Source organism: Schistocerca gregaria, chromosome 8 (genome assembly GCF_023897955.1).
Source record: "Schistocerca gregaria isolate iqSchGreg1 chromosome 8, iqSchGreg1.2, whole genome shotgun sequence".
NCBI lineage: Eukaryota > Metazoa > Arthropoda > Insecta > Orthoptera > Acrididae > Schistocerca > Schistocerca gregaria.
This window is the reverse complement of record NC_064927.1, coordinates 350,484,456-350,500,358: the sequence shown is the minus strand read 5'-3', so window position 1 is coordinate 350,500,358 and position 15,903 is coordinate 350,484,456. Positions and strand designations below refer to the sequence as shown.

General features: G+C 39.8%; 1 protein-coding gene across 3 annotated transcripts in view; it reads right to left on the bottom strand.

Moving 5' to 3' along the window:
- Positions 1–15,903, bottom strand: part of LOC126284710 (splicing factor, suppressor of white-apricot homolog) — a 151,936-nt gene that overhangs the window by 77,392 nt on the left and 58,641 nt on the right. For all 3 annotated transcript variants that reach the window (XM_049983840.1, XM_049983842.1, XM_049983841.1), the window contains exon 9: positions 5,874–6,306. In XM_049983840.1, coding sequence (XP_049839797.1) covers positions 5,874–6,306 — 433 coding nt within the window. The remainder of the gene's footprint in view (positions 1–5,873; positions 6,307–15,903) is intronic.

Genomic DNA, 15,903 nt, shown 5'->3' with positions numbered 1-15,903 from the left:
CACTAGCATTACCACTAAAAAAGGCATGATTGTCCAGGTCCAACTTGCAAACAGGCACCAAAATAATTAGCTTGTGTCTTCCAAGCCACAAAGAATGCTATACATGCCAACAGGTCTGGCTATAAATTTAGTTTTATTTCATTGATGATTTCTATTCATTTTTATTTGCTATGTCCAAATTTTGTTAGGCGATTGTGTAGCTCATTATGCTTGCATTAGGTATGGAACATTTCTATCAACAAATGCGTGTTGGTGACTGATGTTTACTTTACAAGTGCTCATTACATTTCACATCAGACAGGCATACATATGTTAATTTTATTGCCAATTTAAAGTGAATGAAACTTACCTTATTTGGATGATTTACTTTGCCATGAGACCTTTGTGGATTGAAGATTCTCTGGAAGTACACACCTGGCCATGCACTCGTAAACACTCTTAAATGGCTTTTTGAATCACCTGCCATGTAACTTGTACATGCATTTCCACTGTGTCACAAAAGCAGTTAAAAGTCCAACAATGTGAGCAAAAGTGCTATGTGTTGGCTGTTTATACAGATGCTACATTTACCCAGTCATTATAAATTAGACAGAAAATTACTGCAAGAGGTGAGCAAGTGACACATACCTAAAACGAAGCGGCTGGAAATGTTTTGAACTGTGTTTTCCAGGCAGCAAACCTCCATATGACATTAACAAATAAAAAATACTCTGCCAGCTTACTGTGAAATATTTTGTCAAAACATATCCATTGAATACTAACATCAGCAGTACGAAATGCACCTTTAGGCTAGTCATGTTTTATCCAAGACATGGGATGATAGTAAGGATTGAAACTGAGCCAAAGGCTGATTGGTCTCTTGCATCACCATCTATGCCACGAGAACAGCCATTATTAATTGTATCTGGCAGGCCACTTGAATTTACGTGCGCATCAGCATGACTGGCTAACTCCAATGCTAATCGACTCATAAATGGTGAAACATATCGAATGTTTCCCTTAACTTTTATTTCTCTGCACAACCTACCCTGCAATATCCTTACAAGACTGTTTCTGACCTCCCCTTATATTGCCATAGATGTTTTTTATTTTATATTTTTTTAATCTCACTACTAACAAACTCTATTCTACACTAAAAATAACTTTATACAAGTTTATGCAAAATATTTTAACTCAAACAACAATAATTCTTAACAGAACTACCGAAACTGATGATTTAATGTACTGAAAAAAGTAATAGGGGCTGGTAAAATGCACATTTTGCAATAAATGCAAAACACATGCAAATTCTGCCTCAAAATGCAAAAAACCGAAATTATCAAATTTTAATGTGGCAAACAAGGTGGCAGATTTTTTATTTTTTATTTTATTTTATTTAATGACAAGTGACTATAACCGTGCCGGTGAAACATGTCACTTGACAGCTCTCGTGTGGTTGGGTATACTGCAATTGCGAGGATTGCAATAGCTGCCACCACACACGCCCACAATTCCGAAGTATGTTTCATAAATGTAAGCTACAATCAACGTTTATACGCAAGTGCAACAAAATACGTTTTTCTAACAATGGAGAGAATGATGACGGAGACTAGGTGTTTGATAGTATATGAAACAAGGAAATAAAAACACCCAAGTTAATGATAAATCTATGGAAAGTTGTTCCAAATTGTTACCGTAGTAGCTGCATGTAAAACGTCGTATAATAATGTAAACCTAAGCATACCAAAGAACACACTATCCACACTCATAGAAAGAAATAAAGCAAAACATGCATAGCCTACCTGATTGCAGAGAGAAAGAATTAATTCTGTACACATTTACACTCACCAATTTACGATGTCAATAGCGCAATTCCATCCAGTTCTCCTTCACTATCATCGGAATCGGCACCAAAACCATTGACTTTTCTTCATCATCGTCGTCGTCATTGTCACCACCACCACCACCATAAATCATTAACTGTTTGTTTTCATTTATAATGCCATCTATAGTCTGTGCTTCTCTTATGAGTTTAGCAACATGATCTACTTTTTTCCTCCATGAGGTAGCATTTACAGTAGCAAGACCTTCACGCAGCAGTCTTTCCGCTTCTGTTATAGTAGAAGTCTTGTTGTTACTTCTAATATACGCCTTGACTTTACTCCAAACCAACTCAATTGGTTTGGCAGTGATAAGGCAGCAGCCTAATTACCAAGTGAACCTATTCGCTTTTAATTTCATCTACAATGTATTTAGGTTCACAGGCTTGCTTTCTTTTACGAGCAGGTACAATAACAGCTTTGTCATGCTCATGTCCGCAACAATGTGTGTCGCCTGCAAACACTGCACCATAGTTTCTTTACAGTCACTAGTGGTGGGAGTTTTATCTAAAATCACGGAATGGTATGGTGCATTGTCCATCACAAACACTGAACTGGAGCAACAAATTTTTAAACCATTGTAGAAACTGTGGGTGGTCCATACCTTCATGATAGTCACCAGTTTTTTTTATCAGAATACTAGAAGTCCTTCAGGTACAAAGCCATTTGAAGATCCTGCATGAACCACAATTGGAATCCCATTCCTGTTGGCTGATGACTGCTGCTTTTTGGAGTATCATTTGTCCTGCATTTCTCAACTGATTCTCCAGCATTGGCCTGAGTGTATGTACTTTCCCACAATTTTGTATAAGAAAATGGTACAAAGCTGCAACGTCATGAGCTTTTTTCGTCCATCTAACTTTTTAAAATGAAGCCCATACTTTTTAGTATCCTCTTAAGGCCGCCCCCCCCCCCCCCCCCCCCCGAGACAAGTTCACTTTCTTTTAAAGAAATTAGCAACTTCACTATTGTGAGGGTATTCTTTCCTTTTATAGTATCCTTATATGTGCTGACGAATTGCATCGGATTGTAAAGAATCAATATCTGTAACACGATGAGGCTTTTCCCCCCCCCCCCCCCCCCCCCCCCGAAGTACTTAAAACCACACTGTTTCTCCCACAGGAGCTTTCTTCCACACTGTTTACTTCACTGTCTTGTAAGTCGTGAAGTAGCACGCCTTTCCTTATAATTGTTCTTACACTGATTCCTGAAGTTTTCAAGGTACGCTCTAAAACTTTATTGGCAGGAATCGACATGTCCATGAACAGAAACAAATTCTTTTTTCTTGTTCGTAAAACTCACGCGTCCTCCGTATCAATTCCAAGATCAGACTTTTTAATGGCACTCCATGGTGCAACAGATTGTCCTTGGTGAACGACATCATTTTGGAGACATTTTTTAACAAACTAAAACTATAGTCGAGGCAGTAACACAACACAACAGCAGGCGTTCACGCACTAACATACGTCGTTTACACGGAAGCTGGCAACTGGTAGTGACAACACCAGAACCAGCTTTTGTTCAGTGCTGTTATTGGTTCAGAAGATGCGGCACCTTGCATTCCTCACTTGTTTGTTAGTTATATTACCAACTCCATGGTGCTTGGAGAGTGACATGTTTCAGCAGCCCCAGTATAACCCTGGCCCATCAAGAATTTATAATATGACCCTTATAACACCAGAAGAGATCAGTGATCCTTGTGTCAGTTCTGCTTTTGCAGAGAACGAGTCTAAGCTACTGCCCTCCAAGAGGGAGGCGGTGCTTCTTTCTCCATATCACTCTGGCAGTCAAAATTCTTGTTTGTTCACAATCACAAATCAACTGCCACTATACAAGTATAGTGTCTGTGCTATGCACCTTAGCGACTGGAAAAGAAAACCTATCATGTTTCTCGAATGCGTTGAAATTCTTTCCCAAATGTTAAAATAGAGTTATTATTGCTTCTACATCTCTGCTAAGAGTCTTTTCAGTTCTATCCGTGACATTGCCAAGCATGGATCTCACAGCTATGAAAGGCCCACGAAGGTGGAACTCATTATTCTGTAGATTTTGTAAATTTCAAATTTGGTGGGAAAAGGCAAATAATGTCTAGAAACATCCTATATCAGAAATGCATCCAAGTCAATGGCAGAAAAACTGTACTCCTTTCCATAGATCAATTGTTAAAAACTTGCGTACAGTCAAACGAAGAAAACAATGGTCAATTCAGGGAAAAAAGCTGTTGGACATTCTTGCAAAACCAAACGGTGTCCCAAACAAACAGCGTCCCAATCAAAGAACTATGGCTTTGCTTCTCTCCACTAATGTACCAAGACAACATTTTAAATTTGAGCATCTAATCATTTACAAACAAAAATTATAAATGCAAATTTCGACAAAAACAGATGCAAAATTTGCAAAAAATAGATGCTACATTTTGCAGTCCCTAGCAATAGTGATATCTTTCAACTTAAATACTTTTATCTTACATCCATTTTCTTTTGTTATAGGTATTAATGTAATTTATTTGCATATGTGCGAAGTTTTGTTTCGAAACCTGCGTGTCAGTCTGTAAAATGTGTGTGTAAATTTTCACTTAATCTAACAGTGGAAAATCCTGGATGGAATGTAACAACATTATGAAAAGGAAAAGTGCTACTCGCTATGTAGCAGGAATGCTGAGTCACAGATAGGCACGGAAAAAAAAAGACTGCCACAAATTAAGCTTTCGGCCAGTAAGGCCTTCATTAAAAATCGATCTCTCTCTCTCTCTCTCTCTCTCTCTCTCTCTCTCTCACACACACACACACACACACACACTCAAACGTGTGTGTGTGTGTGTGTGTGTGTGTGTGTGTGTGTGTGTGTGTGTGTGTGTTGTATAATTTTGACGAACGCCTTACTGGCCAAAAGCTTTATTTGTAACAGTCTTTTTGTTGTGCCTATCTGTGACTCAGCATCTCCGCTATATGGTCAGTAGCAACTTTCCTTTTCATAATATTTTCACTTAATCTGTCAGTTCAACTAACCAGTTGACTCACTCTTATGGTAATGTTCATAATGTCAATTTATGAAAATTTAATTTGAAAGTAGGTTGAAATGATCCTGTCTAATTTTAACCTATGTTGGGGGCAATGTCGTAAACCTGTTTCGTTTCTACACCTCCAACGTAGCAAGTTTATTATATTACAATATAATTTAAAGATGTACTCTGTGACCTACAGCAAGACAAAGGTATACTTTTTATTCTTTGGGCATTCAATCGTCTTCCTCTCTACAGAACTGAAGAGAGTTTAGTTTTTGTATTCATCACCTCACCTCATTAATTTACACACTTTTCTGTCAAGCTCCCCCATATGTAATTAGCTGTCATGACAGGAGGCATAATTATTTGAAAAATACGGTGAAAACAGATTCCAAAGTCAAACTTATTTAGTGTAGGATATTAATGCATGTATGGAACTTTGATAATCTGTGCACTCAAAATAAAGCAAAATGCAAACTTTTTTTGTTTTGTTATTTCTCTGTGTGAACTAACAATATCAGTGTCTGACATTCCCAGAGTAATCTGCTAAGCAACAATGAAAGCAAAGAATTATTGTTCTCATATTTCAATTTTATCTCTGTACAAAGAGGCTACATGATAAAAAATAAGTAAGTTCCAGGAGAGACAGTTTCTTTGTTTCTTTCCTTCTTTCATTAATAATTTTATGTGAGTAGCATTCCATTTCAGAAATATTACAAAATGCGAATGGTGATCAGTAATTTATGCTTGTGATTACCAGTAATAGCTTCAACAAATGTGCTATGGAGACCATTACTGGCTGGTGAAGAAACATGACAGGAAACAAGAGGCATCTGCTGAAATTACAATCCTCAAAATCTTGGATAATAAAGAAATTCTTCAATGAAAGAGTTACAAAAAAGAACTTGTTTATGATCTTACTGATCTTCACAGTTACTGCACTCACCTGTTAAACACAATAGTAGTTAAGCTGGTAGTTGCATCTAACTTTGTGAAAAGTATCTTCTCACCTGGCTTGTTGATTCTTGGTTGTCCCTCCTTTTCACTGTCAGTCGTAGGACTGACTTCACGACTACTCCTTTCACTGTGTTTCTGACTTTCTGTATTTTCATTATCCATTTCTGAATCATTGTTTCTTTCTTCTTCAACTTCCTTCACGATTTCTTCCTCCTCCTCCTCCTCTTCTTGTTCCTTCCTCTCCTCTCCCTCCTCCTCATCGTCGTCCTTTTGTTCTTTTTCTTCTTGTTGTTGCTGTCGCAGCAGCAGCAGCTGCTGCTGCTCCTCCTCCTCCTCTTCTTCTTCCTCCTCCCTTTGCCTCTCTTCGTCATTTTGCTGCTGGCTTTCATTCTCTTCGCTTGCAACTGGGGATTGTAAATACGGCTGTTTTTCATCAGCTGGATGTTGCTCTCCATTTTCTATCATTGATTCTGGATGAGCTTCATCCTGGAACGGCAAACATTGAATACAGTGTGAAATTAACTTATCTCAAACAAAATCAGACACACCATATTGTATATCTGATAGCATTTTCAGGGCCTAAAGCCCAACCATCAACTGATCTTTTCTACATGCCAGTTTTCTGATCAATGCCTGTTCTATTTGGTGATTTATGATCCTCTCTCTCTCTCTCTCTCTCTCTCTCTCTCTCTCTCTCTCTCTCTCTCTCACACACACACACACACACACACACACACACACACACACACACACACACGTACAAAATAATTTTAGATACAAATCTTATACAAGCACAATTATGGCCAAAACAGTGTGATAAAAATCTCATAACCACTTCCACTGAAAACTATTTTCTTAACAAAAATACAGTCACATTAGATGCAACTCTTACATTAATGGTCTACACAACGTCATTCCCATCCACTGCTACCAGTGACAGTCTTTTTGTTGTGCTTATCTGCGTCTCAGCATCTCTGCTATATGGTGAGTAGCATAATATTGTTACAACCCATCCTGGATTTTCCACTGTTTGACTTTTTACCAAGTGTGTTATAAAACACAAACCTGTCAGCAAGGAATGTGTATCCATCATATTTAAATCCTAAATACACAGAAATACTTCTGCGAACTCTTTTGGCAAGTGTAGATATAGCAAAAGCATTTTCATATTTGGTATTCCACATCAAATACGCATGGAGTTATAAACCTTTTCTCACATAGGCAGATTTTAAAGAGGTAGGGAACCCTGAGCAGATTTTTAACTGCTGTACTATCAAAAAGCATCATATATTACAGATAAAACAATCAGTTTTTTAAATTGGCTTGTTTCATTCCCTCTACAGCTGATTGCCATTTGCAGTATAAATAAGAAAGATCCCTGACAAAACTTGCTACCACTCCATATTCATCTGGCTTCTACTACTTGTATTACTGATGGACATGTAATACTGGATTTGAAGATGTAACTTTGAATAACTCAGTGTAAAAGAATTGCTGTTGACCAAAACTGACATCATAAAATGCTACGCACATCTCTCAACAGAAAAAGATGCATTGATGCAGTCATCATAAATATTAAATTACGTGGACTACAGAAACCTTCAAAACTTCCCAATTTCTTATAGACAAAAAATAATCAATTACTGAAATAACAGATAGTCATTAACAAATTTGATAAGGATGGTAGATGCACCAAAGTATCATAGCAAACATTTTGTATGTATGTAGCCCTTTCTTTAAGCACTGTTCTTTCTACATGCAATCCCTAAATTCTCAAATCACAGGATTAATTCAATTTTTGTGCGTATCATTACATATTTATATCTAAAAACAAAGATGATGTGACTTACCAAACGAAAGCACTGGCAGGTTGATAGACACACAAACACACACACAAAATTCAAGCTTTCGCAACCAACGGTTGCTTCATCAGGAAAGAGGGAAGGAGAGGGATAGACAAAAGGATGTGGGTTTTAAAGGAGAGGGTAAGGAGTCATTCCAATCCCGGGAGCGGAAAGACTTACCTTAGGGGTGAAGAAAGGACAGGAGCGCGCGCGCAGGATCGCACGCGCGCGCGCGTACACACATACACACACCCATCCACACATACACAGTCACAAGAAGACATTTGTAAAGGCAAACTCTTTGCCTCTACAAATGTCTGCTTGTGTCTGTATGTGCGGATGGATATGTGTGGGCGTGTGCGTGGGCGCGCGTATACCTGTCCTTTCTTCCCCTTAAGGTAAGTATTTCCGCTCCCAGGATTGGAATGACTCCTTACCCTATCCCTTAAAACCCACATCCTTTCGTCTTTCCCTCTCCTTCCCTCTTTGCTGATGAAGCAACCGTTGGTTGCGAAAGCTTGAATTTTTTGTGTATGCTTGTGTTTGTTTGTGTGTCTATCAACCTGCCAGCGCTTTCGTTTGGTAAGTCACATCATCTTTGTTTTTAGATGTATTTTCCCATGTGGAATGTTTCCCTCTATTATGTTGTTGTAGTTGTTGTTGTTGTGGTCTTCAGTCCTAAGACTGGTTTGATGCAGCTTTCCATGCTATTCTATCCTGTGCAAGCTTCTTCATCTCCCAGTACCTACTGCAACCTACATCTTTCAAAATCTATTATATTCATTACATATTTACTGTTTCACAATTGCCTGGGAGTGAGTAATGAATAATGGGAGAGATAGGTCTAATTCCAGTTCGTAAATTACGATTTTATCAGCATCTTGTATTCTGTTGAGTGGTAACAATGCTATAGCATTCATTACTTCATTCCGTTATCACTTCTTGTTAAACACAAACCTTTCTGTTCATATCATCCCCTCACGCAATATGCTGTGTTTTCAGTGGTAACAAAGGTCACACACCATCAGATAATATGGCAGTATTACAGCTGTCTTTTGCAGACTAATGAAGGACAGAATTCTCTAAGAGATCACAGCTTTTCATCGTCAATAACTGCAAAAAAAATCCATGTGGTTCCCTCTTACAGGTGGTCGTGGTGGCGGTGGCTGTGGTGGTTGTTGTTCCAGTTCTTCTGCCAGTCTCTCCATCCAGGACCCTACTTCTGAACTGCCCCATAGACTTTCCCAGTATTTTCCTATCATTATCCTAACTTTATTTTCATATTTCCCTTGATTGCTGTTGTTTCCAACATATGCCAGGCCTCAGCTAGGACTACTGCATAAAATTCTCTTAATTTGACAGTGATGGAGGGTGGTTCTTATGTTGCAGTGGTTCCGTGTAAATCTCTGTACTTTCTGTGGTTCTGTGATCCTTTATTCACTGGATGTCACGCTCAGTCCTATGTTCTGCGTAATCACTCCTAGGTATCTGATATTTTCTACTTATGTTATCTTTCCATAGTATAGTTTCCAGTGGGTGCCTGTCCATGGATTTTGTGTCCATTTACCTTATTTTTCTCATACGATATTTGTAATCCTGTTCTGGCTGAGATTTCATGTACAGTGTGTCTATAGCTTCTTTGCCTGTTTTTCTTTTATTTATGTTGACAATTGTTTTCTTGTGTCTTCCCATCTTTATCCCAGTGATCCCTTTATACCATTTTCTGACTATTTTATTTAAAACTGAGTTAAATCAAATGGGTGACACGCTATCTCCTTGTCTCAATCTTCTTGATTTCGAATGCTTCTGAGAGCTCTCCCATGAATCTCACTTTGGATGCTATCTTTATTAATGCTTTCAAATTAACTTTTGGCCTTGTTGTCCACCATTTCTTCCACTGTGATGAGATCACCACCATCATCATTTCATAATGTTACTGATTTTCATATTACACATAAAATAAGAGAGCACTTTTGTTGTTTCTAGTTGTATCTATTTCAAAAATAAGAACAAATGCTTAAAGGCAAATACACACATATGATAATGTATTCTAGGTGTATCTTTCTGTATAATTGTTGGCTGACTGTGTTGGTCATGGAGCAGATTCTTGAGAGGTAGAAGTTTCAGCCATTTCAGTCAAGAGTCTTCATCAGGGCTGGAAGAACAGGAAATACAAATACGTGGATCGTGCTGTCTGCCTTCTGTTTCGAATGCAAGTTTTTCAAATTTAGGTACAAAACAAATAAATAAATAAATAAAGTTGTGTGTGGAGAAGAAGAACATTGTCTAAAATATACTGCTATATTTTGAATTCATAGAAATAAAACACCAAAATTTATAATAGTGGGTAATGTATAAAACTTGCCTTGGATTTAGAAGGATATAAGTGGGTTTTGTATTTTGAAATAATGAACTTGTTTGCAGGGTACGAAAATTTTGAAGGTCACCACTGGAAATAAAGTAATGAAAATATTGTTTGTCTTTATGTGGAAAGCAGGAAAAGTAAATCAAAAACAATGGAATACATGTTTATCTATGTAACAAGAAGAAAATTACTGGCTCTGCCGGTCGCGTAAATAGAAAACATTTCACTAACATTAAACTCAAAGCGACTAATAAATAATTTTCACTTCCACAGCACACGATAAACAGAAGGTGTGTTTGGTTTCCACTTCCCGTAGCAATTACTACATGCCTGAACTTTGTCTTGTCATAAAGAGGAGAGAGAGAGAGAGAGAGAGAGAGAGAGAGAGAGAGAGAGAGCTGTCTTCATCCCTAAATCATACCAGAAATGGAGGAGGTGATATGTAGCAGAAAAAACAATCCTCAGGCTTACACTGAATTGAACAACCAAATACTTGGATTCATAGCCTGGCACTAACCTACTAAGCCACCACAACACACTACTAACACACAATATAATTTATTTACCTGTTAGCAGTAAAACAGTATTCTCAGAGAAAATGATTCTAAATGTAGCAACCAAAGAGTACCACGACACGCCGCGTTGAAGTCCACATGCTCTTTCTCATCGAATGAGCATATGATCTACACTCCTGGAAATGGGAAAAAAAAAAAAAAAAAAAAAAAAAACACACATTGACACCGGTGTGTCAGACCCACCATACTTGCTCCGGACACTGCGAGAGGGCTGTACAAGCAATGATCACACGCACGGCACAGCGGACACACCAGGAACCGCGGTGTTGGCCGTCGAATGGCGCTAGCTGCGCAGCATTTGTGCACCGCCGTCGTCAGTGTCAGCCAGTTTGCCATGGCATACGGAGCTCCATCGCAGTCTTCAACACTGGTAGCATGCCGCGACAGCATGGACGTGAACCGTATGTGCAGTTGACGGACTTTGAGCGAGGGCGTATAGTGGGCATGCGGGAGGCCGGGTGGACGTACTGCCGAATTGCTCAACACGGGGGGCGTGAGGCCTCCACAGTACATCGATGTTGTCGCCAGTGGTCGGCGGAAGGTGCACGTGCCCATCGACCTGGGACCGGACCGCAGCGACGCACGGATGCACGCCAAGACCGTAGGATCCTACGCAGTGCCGTAGGGGACCACACCGCCACTTCCCAGCAAATTAGAGACACTGTTGCTCCTGGGGTATCAGCGAGGACCATTCGCAACCGTCTCCATGAAGCTGGGCTACGGTCCCTCACACCGTTAGGCCATCTTCCGCTCACGCCCCAACATCGTGCAGCCCACCTCCAGTGGTGTCGCGACAGGCGTGAATGGAGGGACGAATGGAGACGTGTCGTCTTCAGCGATGAGAGTCGCTTCTGCCTTGGTGCCAATGATGGTCGTATGCGTGTTTGGCGCCGTGCAGGTGAGCGCCACAATCAGGACTGCATACGACCGAGGCACACAGGGCCAACACCCGGCATCATGGTGTGGGGAGCGACCTCCTACACTGGCCGTACACCTATTGTGATCGTCGAGGGGACACTGAATAGTGCACAGTACATCCAAACCGTCATCGAAACCATCGTTCTACCATTCCTAGACCGGCAAGGGAACTTGCTGTTCCAACAGGACAATGCACGTCCGCATGTATCCCGTGCCACCCAATGTGCTCTAGAAGGTGTAAGTCAACCTCCCTGGCCAGCAAGATCTCCGGATCTGTCCCCCATTGAGCATGTTTGGGACTGGATGAAGCGTCGTCTCACGCGGTCTGCACTTCCAGCACGAACGCTGGTCCAACTGAGGCGCCAGGTGGAAATGGCATGGCAAGCCGTTCCACAGGACTACATCCAGCATCTCTACGATCGTCTCCATGGGAGAATAGCAGCCTGCATTGCTGCGAAAGGTGGATATACACTGTACTAGTGCCGACATTGTGCATGCTCTGTTGCCTGTGTCTATGTGCCTGTGGTTCTGTCAGTGTGATCATGTGATGTATCTGACCCCAGGAATGTGTCAATAAAGTTTCCCCTTCCTGGGACAATGAATTCACGGTGTTCTTATTTAAATTTCCAGGAGTGTATTTCCTCACTGCCTACTATGAAACTATCGGAATATCCATTCAGAGCAAAACAATCGTTAGCTCCAAATCCACTGACCACCTCTAGTTTTGTCAAATGACTGCCTCGTCAAAATCCTCTGGCTGGCCTCAGACTTTTTCACTGCCTCCTACAGCAGTACCGAAAATAATCGGAGGGAGCGCACTATTGGCAAACTAACTTTCCAGTTAACAAGATCCACTGATGAGCTGTACTTTGCATTTGAATGGCTATTCATCTGCTTGATTGCGTATACAAGACTACAGTAACACATTGTAATATATGAAAATGTCTAACTTCGGTAATCTTCAAATCAAACATGTACACCAGGGCTGCTGAAACATCACTTGACAGCTTAAGAGTAGTTGGCTATGCTGTGATTGCAAGGTTGCAGTAGCATCCATCATTGCGAGGTTGCAGTAGCATCCATCACACCCCTTCAAATGACAGCTCCGAAGCACGTTTTGTGAATGTAAGCTACGATCAACATGTATATAAGCTGCTGCACGATAATGTATATGCAAGTCCAACAAAGAACATTTTTCTAACAATGGAGAGAACAGTAACAGATAAAAAGTGTTTGATAGTATGTATATGAAACTGGGGCACAAACACCAACCGCAGTTAAAGACAACATCTATGAGAAATCACTCTCAAATTGTTACCCTAAAATCTGCACGTCGAATATTAATGTAAAACTAAGCAAACCAAAGAACACGCCATCCACAAATGCAGAACAAAATAAAGAAACAGATGCACAGCCTCTTGGATCCAAAGAGAAAGAATTAATTTTGTAAACATTTACACTCACCAATTTATGATGTCAATGGCACAATTCCATCCAGTTCTCCTCCTCTATCAACGGAATTGGTATCAAAACCGTTGTCATCACCGTTATAATCATGATCATGAGAAATATTAATTGTTCATTCTTGTTTATAATTCTGTCTATAGTCAGTGCCTATGTAACAAGCTTACCAACATGGTCTACTTTCTTCCTCCATATATCTACAGCAAGACCTTCACGTAGCAGCCTTTCCACTTCTCTTAATGTAAGCCCTGGCATCACACTAAAGCTATTCAGTTGGGTTAAATGGCATTGATAAGGTAGTAGCCCAATACAGTATGAACTGTTCCCTTGAAATTTCACCTAATGCATTACAGGTTTATTTTGTTTTGCAAGTGGATATAACAGCAACTTTGTCACACTTATGTCTGCTGTGATGCCTCTCACCTGCGACTACAGCGCCATAGTTTCTTTGCGGTCACTAGCTATTGGAGTTTTGTCTAATATCACAGAATGGTAAGGTGCAGTATACATTACAAATACTGTTGGAACACTAAACTGGAGCAACAAATTTTTAAACTACTGCAGAAATCATGGGTGGTCCAAATCCTCATGATTGTTGCAGGTTTTTCTCGAATGAAAAACTAAAAGTCTTTCAGGCACAAAACCATTTGAAGAACCTACATGGGCCTCAAGTAATCAGAATCATCTTCCTGTTGGCTGACAGCTGCTGCTATTCATAGTATCATCTGTACAGCATTAATCCACTGCTTCTACAGCACTGACAAAGGGTTCATCTAACCATATAATTGAAAAGCCACGACGACATGAGCTTTTTCGGCCAGTAGAAGTCCATACTTTTTAACACCATTTAAAGTGACGTTTTTCCCACTGAGAAAAGTTTACAATCATTTAAGGAATTTAGCAACTTTGTTATGTGGGGTATTCTCCCCTGCTATATTATCTGCAAATGTGCTGATGAATTGCACCAGTTTAGAATGAATCAAGATCTGCAACTTTGATATGTGGGGTATTCTCCCCTGCTATAATATCTGTAAATGTGCTGACGAATTGCACCAGTTTACAATGAATCAAGATCTGCAACTTCGATATGTGGGGTATTCTCCCCTGCTATAATATCTGTAAATGTGCTGATGAATTGCACCAGTTTAGAATGAATCAAGATCTGTAACTGGACAGGGCACTTTTTTCTTTCTTTCCAGTAGTACTTTCAAAATACACTGCTTTCTCCACTGGGGCTTTATTCCACACAGTTTGCTTTAGTATCTTGCAAGTCTGGAAGTAGCATCGTTTTCCTCACAACAGTTCTTTGGCCGCGTCCTGGAGTTTGAGGTATGCTTACATTATCAGCAAGAATTTACGCATGCCCATGAACAAAAACTAACTCTAATCCTTGCTCGTAAAACTCACACATAATTTTTAGCAATTTCAAAGCCTGACTATTTAACGGCACTCCATGGTGCAATGGATTGTCACTTTGTGAACGTCATCGTTTTGGTGACATCCTTCAAGAAACAGAAACTGTAGTCAAGGTCGTAATGCAATACAACTATACAGAAGCAGGCAGTTGTGTAGTAACATACAATGTTTGCATAGAGATCGGCAACATGGTAGTGGTGACACCGGAACCAGCTTTCGTTGCTATCCTGTAATTACAAAATTGACAAGCTTTCAGAGCCAGTGGCTCCTCCTTCAGGCAGACAGGTCAAAGGGGAAGTAAGAGGGGTGAAGGAAAATGACTGACGACGTCCAGGAATAGAGGTAGATTTCAGAAAGTCACTCACAACAGGGGTCAGGTGAGATTTACTGTACAAGATGAGAAGGAAAGACTGATTGTTGGGGACTCAACAGATGAGATTTGAAAATCTGGGAGCTTAAAGGTGGAAGACAGGGTAATATGCAGACAGTGATTACTGCTTAAACATCATGCATGAGTTAATGAGAAAGAAAAGCTAAGTGCACCGCACGTAACAGAGGTGGGAGGGGGGGGGTGAAAAATAGCCAGGAAAGAGTAATGAAAGATGTAGAAAACTATAACAGGATGAAGCAAAGAGTAGTTACAGAGAAGTAGTGCTGAGACAGATGAAATTAACATACATTAAGGCCAGGTGGGTGGTGAGAACCAAGGACGTGTTTTAGTGCTAGTCCCCATCCGCGGAGTTCTGAGAAACTGATGTCTGGGAGAAGAATTCAGAAAGTATATGTGATGAAACAGCCATTGAGGTCACGAATGTCATGTTGCAGAGCATGCTCTACAACAGGGTAATGTGAGTTGCCAGTATACTCCCTCTGCCTATGCCCATTCATCCATACCACAAAATTATCGTTTTAGTTTTCTAAATCATTCGCTGTCTTTCCTGGCTATTTTTCACCCTCCTCCCCCACCTCTGTTACGTACAACACACTTAGCTATTCACTCTTATTAACCCATTCATGATGTGGAAATCTACCCCTTTTCCTGGACCTTGTAATGGGATCTAACCTTTTTTTTTACGGAAGTAGCTGATACCAGGCTTAATCCCAAATCTAGTATAAGTAAACATTCTCAGCTGTTTCACTGAAAGAATTTTATTTGATTTTGCATACAATGTATTATACTTCAGACTAAAATTGTATAAGAAGAATTTAATTTGTTAGTACTCTGTACGTACAGTTAAAATTACTCTTATTTTAAAAATACGAAAAATCTGGTATATTTAAAATTCATATTAATAATCGCACAATCTAATGCTAATTATTAAATTTATTTCTGAATTCATTTATAAAATAATGATGTGGCTTAGTAAAGGTTCTTCTTTTGTCAAGAAAGTATGTAAACCCTGTTGCTTTGTAAACTGTTTGGAATATTGTGAGTACCACAGAATGTAAGGAGTAATTGGCACACCTCTGATGGAAGCGCACATTTTTTTGAATTTTGTCT